This window comes from Nymphaea colorata, chromosome 10 (assembly GCF_008831285.2).
Source record: "Nymphaea colorata isolate Beijing-Zhang1983 chromosome 10, ASM883128v2, whole genome shotgun sequence".
In the NCBI taxonomy this organism is placed as follows: domain Eukaryota; kingdom Viridiplantae; phylum Streptophyta; class Magnoliopsida; order Nymphaeales; family Nymphaeaceae; genus Nymphaea; species Nymphaea colorata.
The window spans coordinates 11,372,898-11,382,583 of NC_045147.1; the positions used below are offsets into that span (position 1 = coordinate 11,372,898).

The 9,686-nt window shown below is 39.8% G+C and overlaps 1 protein-coding gene across 4 annotated transcripts; it reads right to left on the reverse strand.

Annotated features, from left to right (window-relative positions):
- Window positions 1-286: 286 nt before the first annotated feature.
- Window positions 287-9,417, reverse strand: LOC116263187 (uncharacterized). Of its 4 annotated transcripts, none has more exons than XM_050080319.1 (4): window positions 6,673-9,417; window positions 1,597-1,692; window positions 991-1,051; window positions 287-552 (listed from the first exon to the last, which is right to left on the reverse strand). In XM_050080319.1, the coding sequence occupies exon 1, from the start codon at window positions 8,752-8,754 to the stop codon at window positions 6,814-6,816; it is 1,941 nt and encodes a 646-aa protein (XP_049936276.1). In that variant the 5' UTR covers window positions 8,755-9,417; the 3' UTR covers window positions 287-552; window positions 991-1,051; window positions 1,597-1,692; window positions 6,673-6,813. The 4 variants fall into 4 exon arrangements, with proteins under 4 accessions (XP_049936276.1, XP_049936277.1, XP_031498677.1 ...); XM_050080320.1 differs by lacking the exon at window positions 991-1,051 and adding an exon at window positions 2,190-2,290; XM_031642817.2 differs by lacking the exon at window positions 991-1,051.
- Window positions 9,418-9,686: the final 269 nt, after the last annotated feature.

Here is a 9,686-nt window from a genome sequence, read left to right on the forward strand (position 1 = left end):
TTCCTTCAAAATATGGATTGTGGAGCAGAAGATCCATGCTCGCATCATATGACACTGCCAAGTGAATCAGATATACGGGTTTCAACTGCATCGACGAACGTAACCTGTATACTTAGCAACATCTTCAACATCCCATTTGAATGAAATTTCACTTTCAAGCCAATCTGATGCTAGATGACACAGGTTCAAGGCAAAAGGGACAATCTTCTCAACAAGTCATCAAAACAAGATATTTGCTTCCGATAACCTATGCCCACTGGCTCCCGTCACAGGCAAAATTTTGCAGTTTTAAAGACAGAAATATTAAGTCTATAATAGCTTAAACATGTTCTTGTCAACCTTAAATTTCAGTTTGACAACTTGCTCAAGAGAGAGCTAACAGTTCATTGAAACACAATTCGTTAAGATTATTTATTAACTTAAGCAAAAGCTACAGCTGTCATTAATCCTCTGGATGGCCAAGAACCACATCAGCTAAACCATGCAGAAACTTAGATGGCCAAGAACCAGAACCATGTCAGACATCAGAAACCTGGACCATATTTGCATTACCTAACACAAATAAACAAGTTTAGCTCTCAACAATTATCCAGACAGCATACAGGGACTAACCATACCCACCATGAGGCAATTTTTTAGCAGAAGACACATACTTCACAACTCCAGTACTTGGAAGGTGCTCAAAATCATGTCAAGTATAAGAAGGTAGTCAATGACTTGAGGTTTAACAAAGACTTCATGGAGCTTCAGCAGATCTCTCAGTTTAAACAGCCAAAGCTTGGGGCAACTACAATTGACATGTAACAGCATATACTGACAACTTTTAGGCAGATATCTTAGGTCAGGAATTCTTTTAAGAGGCAACGCGGTATATAGCTTGAAAGATAAATGGAATATCATGGAGTGTCCATTTTGTCAGACGCTAGCAGAAAGTAGCAAAAATTAATCATTTTTTAAAGACAAGCCAGCTAAATAATGAAGGTGCTTTACCAAATCCCATAGGAGGAAGACCCTCGCCATAGACTAACTGCTACAGCTTCCAAGCAGATGACTGCATTCAAGGGATTGGATTTATTTATTAAAAGAAACAAAAAACATATTTAAATCAATTAGTTATTAGTGTAAATATGTTTTCTACTGGATAATTTAATCCTTTCCAGGTTTCACAGTTATCAGTGAAACAAAGCAAGACAAAGGGCAAAGAAACATCACATAGACCATGTGGACTATAAAAAGGCATATGATACATATCACACCAAATGCTCCTTCTAAAGATGAGCAAAAACAGAAAGAGAGTCATGTCAAGCATCTCATACACTCCAACAATAAACTCTTGAATCTTTTCTTTTCATGAGGCGGAATATAAACGAGATAAAATTCAGAATTAACCTCAAAGGTAATTTTTACAAGGTTCAAGATAATGTCATTTTAGAAGAATAACCATTCTTCAATAAACAGGCCAAATGTAACATCTAAAGTACTACTTAGACTAGTCTCTTACCAAAAGAGTTCGAGAAGAGAAGGATGACTTAAGGGGAAAATTGAGAGGACAAACACACAAAAGAAGAAACTAATAAGAGGTTTGGTCTTTCTTACATGAAGGACGGGAATAATCATACATTCTTTGCTGGTAGTAGCTGAAGTTAGTCTGGACCAATAACATGGAGAAGGATCCTGCACTTTATTGACATCCTGCACATTCAGGTTAAGCTTAAGGATTGGATGTGATATTATTCACAACTTTTATGGCTCGCAGAAAAACAAGACGGTCATATTTCTGATGTCCTGTTACATCTGGTATGAAAACACTTTGGAGGCGGGGTAATGCTGGTGTATTAAAAAGAGCATACAGAAAGAGAACAATTCAAGACCCTGGTACACCGTGGTAAGTCCTGCATCTTGAACAGAATGATATTTGAAATGCAAAGGTAAGAAACTTCCCTAAGGATCCCAACACTGATCTTGAACCAAAGAACCACCCAGAAAGTAATAAGCGAGGAAACGATTACATAAATAGCCTATGCCACAAACCCAATCGGATTCCACATTCACATCAACCAAAGTGAAAAGCATTACATAGCAAAAGTGAAGTAAGCATGGTCAATTGATCATCGATACAGTACGTTGCATATGCAGTGCTTCATATACCAATAAGTGATGCAGAATAGTGAAATGAAGACAGAACTTACTTGGAAGAAGGAACCAGGGATCCAATCAAAAGAAAGCCCTTCCAGCATCAAGCATTCAATATATATATCATAAAAAAGTGAAAACCTACTAGACCACATATCTGTCAAAAACCCATAATTTAGATAAGCAAAGAAACTCATTCCTTTCATTTGTTTCTTCAATTCGTGTGATATAGTAGCATTCATTTGTTCACTTAATAATTATACATATTTAGTCTCATCTACAAATTCACAGAATTGATATAAGTGATAAATCTATGACATTGATGTATACATGCCACATAGATCAGCTGCTATTTAATTGCCACCACTAGCATGGGAAATAATTTTGATGAATGATGTTCATCATCATCTATCGAGGATCGAAAAGTGAGAATGTGATGCATAACAATAAGTTCTGTCGAGGGTCAACCTGATCATGAAATGGTCTTTATGAACTATTTCACTACCACATAACCATTAATATAAAAGGCCAGCTGGACAAATATGTTCGTCTCCTCCACAGTATTTCCACAACCAAGCAAAACCTTCCGAATAAGTAAGAGATGGCATATTTACAAAATTAAAGCAACTGGCAAGTAATCCACCAGCCATCTTGCAATGAAGAAATTCCATAAACTGGTCCAGTATAGACCTAGCAAGCACCATGACCAAACAAAATCGTAAAGTAATTGATAAAAAATGTAAATCCCTACAGACAAACACAAATATAAAAATTAATAATATTATTTGTAACTAAACGATTATGGAAGAAGAACAAAGCCAACCATTACAGAGAAATGGTTGCCTATTAGAGTCAACAGGTTAATTTTACAAAACAACTTCCGAGCAGCTTTTACATTAACCGTGATGGAAACAAATTACGTAGGTGTGTTGTTTGAAGCAAAGTCTCTGCCAGCTGTAAAAGAAAATGTGAGTCCATAACTAAGCTATTGTCCATTAAAACCCTTGTCACAAATATTATTCTTGGGTTTAAGCGATCAGTTTTTTCTTGAATATTGTTTGGCAAAGTTGTTTATCTCGGAAAAAATTCACCAATTTTTTAGAAAAGAAAAAATCTTAAAATTGGGTAAAAATAAAATAATTAGAAACTAATACGAAAACATAAAAACTAACAAGACAAGATGATAAAAACCATGTTTTGGTAATTATAGAAACGAAGACAAATAATTTAACTTAAATTTTAAATTTTAGAGAAACAATCACATAACATTTAACATGATAAAAATGTAAAAAAATGCAATAAATTTATGTTGGCATTTTTTCCAAAAAAAATGCATCTCTTTTCCAGCTTTTTCCGCATCAAACCTGCTGGAAGATTCCTCCTGATTTTAACCAACTTATTCATCTTAATCATTCTTAACATAAATCAGGTCTTTTCAAAAAGGACATGATATCTGTGACAATGTTATAAACCATATGCCAACAATGTGAACAAACCAATGTTGTAAAAAACATATCGTCAGCCGTATCGGCCTGGCTTTAAGATACGCTGTATCATAAAATATTCTAACGTAGCGTAATTGTATCGTGTTTTTTTTAAAAAAAAACAATCAGAAAAAATAGAAAAAACTCCGAAAAAAATTATAAAAAATCAACATATCGTAACTGTATCATAATGTATTGTAAGTTTGTAACTGTATCGCACGATACGTACGATAAAGGCACGATAAACAGGTGGTGTATCGTATCGCATTTTTGAAACGCGACGATACATATTGTACGATACGACCCCATATCGTACGATATGTAATACACACAATAAACTAATTGAATTATTAAAATTTGGCTGAATATTTAAAAGATAAATGAGGTTAGCAAACTTCATCGATCGAGAACAAGAAGGTTTAGATCAAGAAAAGCAAGTTATTAGAATAGCATAGTTACAAATGTCATTGATGGGTTGTAAACATCAATGTTTATCTCAGGTATTTTTCGGCAAAAATCTTGGGAAAAGTTTGGCAATTTTTTTTTGGAAAAGAAAATTCCTAAAAAATAGAAAAAAATAAATTAATTTAAAACTGACAAAAACATAAAAACCAATTTGATAAAATGATAAAAATGATGTTTTAGTAAAGATAGAAATGGAGATAGATAAATTAACTTCAGTTTGAAAACTTTAAAGCAAAAACAGCGTAAAAAATAATGAGAAAAGAGCACGATAAAAAGATGAAAAAACTGTGAAAAATCCATTTTGGTGTTTTTTTTGAGAAAAACAAGAAAAAGACAGGTTTGTTTCCATCTTCATTGGTTTTAATGTTTTCATTGTGTCTTTTTTTAAAATAGCATGGAGGCAGTTGGGATCATCCTTTAAGTACCCCATTAACTCCACTAGGAGGTGGCCCTAAAAGCATATTGTTCCAAGTTTCTAACTTATCAATGTGGTTAATTCGCCTTCAGAAAGGTAGCAGTCTTATGAACAATCAGTGCACCTAGGTCTTTTGGCCTCTTCTGCTATTAGCTGAAATGCTGAATGGCTCCTTGGACATTGTTTATGTGGTGAATTAGGTTCTTTAGCTACCCAATTAAGTATTAGCACAAGGTTAGTTACTAAGATGCAGCATGGCTTGGACACAGCAACTATAAAAAATGTGGGTATCGGGTAAGGCAGGGTAAACGTCATTATGTATATATGTAGAAATAAAATTGAAGCAAAATAATTCATAAGTTCATGCATATAATGCATCAAACAACATAGTTTTTAAGTTCAATAAGCGATAAATATCATTTCACTAAATTAAACTTGAAAACAATGACAAAATAAAGTGAAAGCTTCACGCCTTTCACTTAAAAATTGTCGATAAAACTGTGTCTGACCTAACTCTGCCTAATAGTGCCAAATTGGTCTGCCATACTGACACAGACACACCAGCCTTTCTCATGCATCTATGTTACATTAGTTAGTTGAGTCCAGGAACCAAGGGATCATGTAAGATAGTGCAGGCCTTATAGTTGTATACTTACTCCCATTAATAGGTATAGCACCTTACTGGAAGTTTATTGGATAATTACCCAAGAAAAAATATACAAGCACATGAACGCTACCCAGCCTGAACCCAAACAGTATGGTTTGGTTGGGAAAAAAGACAAAAACATTAGAAGCATGTGAGAGTTGGACCTTCTTTTGCATGGTGAAGTAACTAGCCACCCAAACAGGAGCTTTTTCACAATTGTAGGGAAAGAAGTGAAGTTTCTAGCACTTTCAAATGTTCTTTACTAATCAAAAGCAGTTAAATAACAACCTAACCAAATAGATCCTTAACCTATTGTTCAAGTGGGTTTTCTTAAAACAATCCGTTTGGATCTAGCTTACTCTGTATTTACCAGTTACCTAATAGCTACATGAAAAATAACCAATCCCCAACAATTATTTATCTGTGCATACCAGTCGACCTTGAATAGGCTTGTTAAAACATACTACCACTCTATGACTACCCATGCTACAAAGGCCTTGCTTTACTTGAACAGCCAACAAATACCATTACTTTTAAAATTACATCTGCCAAATTCGTTAACCCTCTTCACACATCGTGTATGTCCCTCTGTTACACCATGTAAGAAAATGCAGAATCCTGTTGCATCCAGTTTTATAACCCAAAGAAGTGATTTTGCAGTTGCACTATCGCCTGCTCGGAAAAGAACCATATGACCAATCAAATTTCTACTGTAAGTCCATTTAACAACAGCATACGGCTCTATGACAAAATCTTGGAAACCTAGTAGGTTAGCTCCAAATCAAATCCCTCTTTTTGCTATGTCAGATCCAAATCAAATGTCTCTTGTTGCTGTGTCAATTAAGAGACTAAATGAAATCATTAAACTCTTCAGTCGTGCTTCAAATCAATAGCAAATCAGTGTCATTGTTATCAGGGATCGTGTTGAATTTCAACTACTTGAAAGAAATGAGCCAATTAAGGAAGGTCTCAGAATGAAACCTCCCTATCAAATGCTATCAACACACAAATGGTTAAGAGATCTCATACTGGAGCCTCACATACAAATCACAACCAAAAATTTCTCTCCACAGCCATTTACATTACTTGTCACAAAATATGGGAATCCCCTCGAATTCCCTACAATGTCTGCTGCAAATATTAATTCATAAAAGGAACTCAAAAAATAAATGATAGGTAGTTACAAGCCCCACATTTGTGGAGTTTATTTTTGTTTAGTAGTTTAAAATTTAAATAACCTAAAAATAGCATATACATCTTCATTCAGCAAAAAAAAAATATTCCCATCCTATACGTAGCCGAAAATATTCAGATCTAATAATAAGTCAAGCGGCCAACATCTACAGCACGCAATGCAGTCCGTACTCTATAACAAGCAGATAAACAACATTAACATAAAAAGAAGGGGGAGGAACAAGCTGATTGGATAAACTGACTACCAAGTTCCAGAAGCATATGTGAAAAAAGTATATATTGCAGGATATCCATCAGGGATTAATAAGCGCAGAGAAGAGAAACCAGAGCCTTACAGGATAAATTTTGATTGAATGCTTCCGATTTTGTTCCAAACCATCCTTCTGTACACTAATTTACAAATAAACATTTCCATTCGGAAAGAAGGGCCAAAACAACCTCAACTGTCTAGTTAGCCCGATGAAGTGCAAGCTGCACTACATAATCCCATCTCTGAAGCTCCCATCTCCACAGTCTGAACCTGGATCTAGTGGGCAAGGTGAATCATACCACTTGGAATTATCAGAGTAAAACCCATCTACCTGTATCCCTATAAGACTTGAATCCACCACCATAGGGCCTTCATGCCTTATGGGCTTCACAAGTTTCGTGTCTTCACATACAAGAATACTCTTCCCATCAAACTCATGACATGCTTCTTTCACGGAGTCCAACCACTTATCAGACTTGCAATTCTCCCTCAAGATATCCTTGCTCCTGCATTCAGCCCTCAGAGCGTCCCACTGAGCAACATTCTCTAAACTCTGCTCGAACGCTTCATCATCTTCCCCTTCAATCAGGTCACCATCTGCATGTATTTGTGAATGGCGATGATGATCTTCCCACTCTCCCCCGAATCCAGAATGGTGATCACCAACTAGAACCTGTTCAGGGTTTTGCTTTCCGATCAATAATCCAACCTCATCCTCTCGTATACTTCTAAGCCTATTAATGATTGCAGAAAGATCCTGAGATAAGGAATGAAGCAGCTCCTCTGGCATCTTTGCGAGCTGCAATGCCCCAATCTCAACTTGAAGATCCTGAACCTGTTGCAGAACAGAAATATGCGAACCACTAGTATCTGAATCATGACCTCCTGTAGTGGCTCCAAAGAAGCCCATGTTCTCATCCTTCATGCCAACTACCCTGTGAAATATCCTGGCGCTTCCATCCAGGGGCCCGGGCTCATGCCCTGAATGGACTGCGTAGAGCTTGAACACCGCCATGCCTTCTTCCTGGTAAACGAAGCTCTTCTCTTTCTCGTTGTAATTGGTAATCGGAACGATGGCCCTGATCCTGAACCCGCACCCGCACCTCTTAGAGGCGTAGGGTTCCCTCTTAAGAACCCTGGACCTCTTGGGGTTGGGCTCCCCAGCTCTGTGGCAGGCGTAATCCTTCACCTCTGCCATGAATGGCTTGTATCTGATATACTTTTGACGGATGCAGAGCACGACCTTGTGCTTGGCGGCGAGCTGCTGAAGCCTCCAGGGCACCTCCTTCGCCGGGACCTCGAATGATTCGGTGTACTCAAAGCGGCGCCGCTTGCTCCTGGCCGCGCTGTTGGAGCCGGCGTCCGAGCAGACGGGGCAGGAGCCGATGCAGACGCGGATGAAAGACTCAGGGATGCCGTAGAATTTGGCACCAACCGTCCAAACCTGCTTGATCCGCTCGATGGTCTCCTTGAGGCCGAGGTGCTTGAAATCGGCATCGCCGTGGAAGCTCATGACAATGTCCTGCCACTGGTCGACGTGGGAGACGTACTGCTGGGGATTGTTCTTGAAGTAGAGGAATTCGATCCCTTGCTCGTCGATGTGGGCGTTGAGCTTCTCTTGGATGCGCTTCCACCCAGTGATGTAGGCAGTGCCCTCGTTCCGGTCCTTCCACACGCCGCGCCACGACGCGAGCACCGATTGTGGGGTGGCCGTTCTAATCTCCTCCGGCGTCGCCAGCCGGCGGTCCACGATGCACCGAACCATCAGGCTATGAGATTCGCGGTTGAAGGTGAAGAACTGTGTCGAGATGTGGGGCTGTGGGTTCACCAACCTCGGCGGGTTTAGAGTTAGGGCTTTCCCGAGCGTACCGGCGTCCTCGTCGGGGACGTCGGAATCCATGTCGTTTTCGTTCATGGAACTCCCGCTGGAGCAGTCCGCAGCACCAGACCCTCCTGCCACATCAGCCGCCGAGGCCGCGACGGGATCCTTGACGGACTGCTCGTCTTCCACCTCCTCCTCCTCGTCTTCTTCCTCTTCCTCCTGCCCCTCCCCTTGGAAAACCACCATCTCCGAGATGAACCGCCGGGTGTCTCCTTCTTCCTCCCCGACTCCTTCCTGCAACAGCGCCGCCGGAACGCCGAATGCATCCCCGCCTTCATCTTCCATTTCCCGACCGATCTCCCAGTTTTTCCCCCCTTTCTTCTCTCCTCTCTCTCTCCCACGGTATCTCTCTCTTTTGCGAATGCTGGGTTGTGATCTCCGCCGCGTTCAGGCCTCGTTTCTTCGTTCCCCACCCTCCACAGGCCTCCGGCCCTTCTCTGATAATAACGAGGATCCGACCAGCATTTCCCCCAGTCGTCGGCAAGAGACCCTTGGATGGTGCAGTCCACGAGGCGGCAAATCTCTCTCTCCTGCTAGTGGGATGATGAGACGCCTCTTAGGCGACCTTTTGCCTCTTCCTTATAATCTTTTCTTTGTCATCATCATCTGCAGCATCAAAGGCCCGTCGGTGCTTATTCACAGGCAAAAATCCATCGCTCCAGGCTCGGAAGATGTTGGGAGTAATCATGAATCTCGCTCTCTTCGATCCATACAAACAGGCAACCTTATCTATGCCATGAATCCATTTGATTGGTAGCCGGAAGATAGGATTTTGCGTTAAATATAAATGGTGTGGGCAGCGTGTGCTTCACTTGAGCAGTCTTGTTCATAATCAGTCCTGTAAGAAGAGGCAATCGCAGAATTGCTACCTCCAGAAATCATTTGTCTGATTTTGTTGGAGAGGGGAGACAGAAAGAGGAACCAGAGTTATTGTGGTTGATTAGCTTTCACTTTCTTCCCTTTTAGGAGAGAGGCGTGTGAGAGACGTCTAATCAGGAGACTGACACCACTTGACTTCTATTTTGGTGTTACAGATTAGATTACAGATGGACGTTCGAACTCTAAATCTCCTTCAAGCTGAAGGATCTTAATTTACCCGTTTCAGAACTGTTCTTCTTCTTCATCAGAGTGCCAACTAAAATTGGTCGGGAACTTTGCCATATTCGAAAGAGTGAGTAGCCGGAACATGATTCGAATCTCTCAAATTGATGATCACT

What these genes read in the sequence shown, in the direction of transcription:
- LOC116263187 (XM_031642817.2), bottom strand. Translation starts at nt 8,754, where the DNA reads ATGGAAGATGAAGGCGGGGATGCATTCGGCGTTCCGGCGGCGCTGTTG.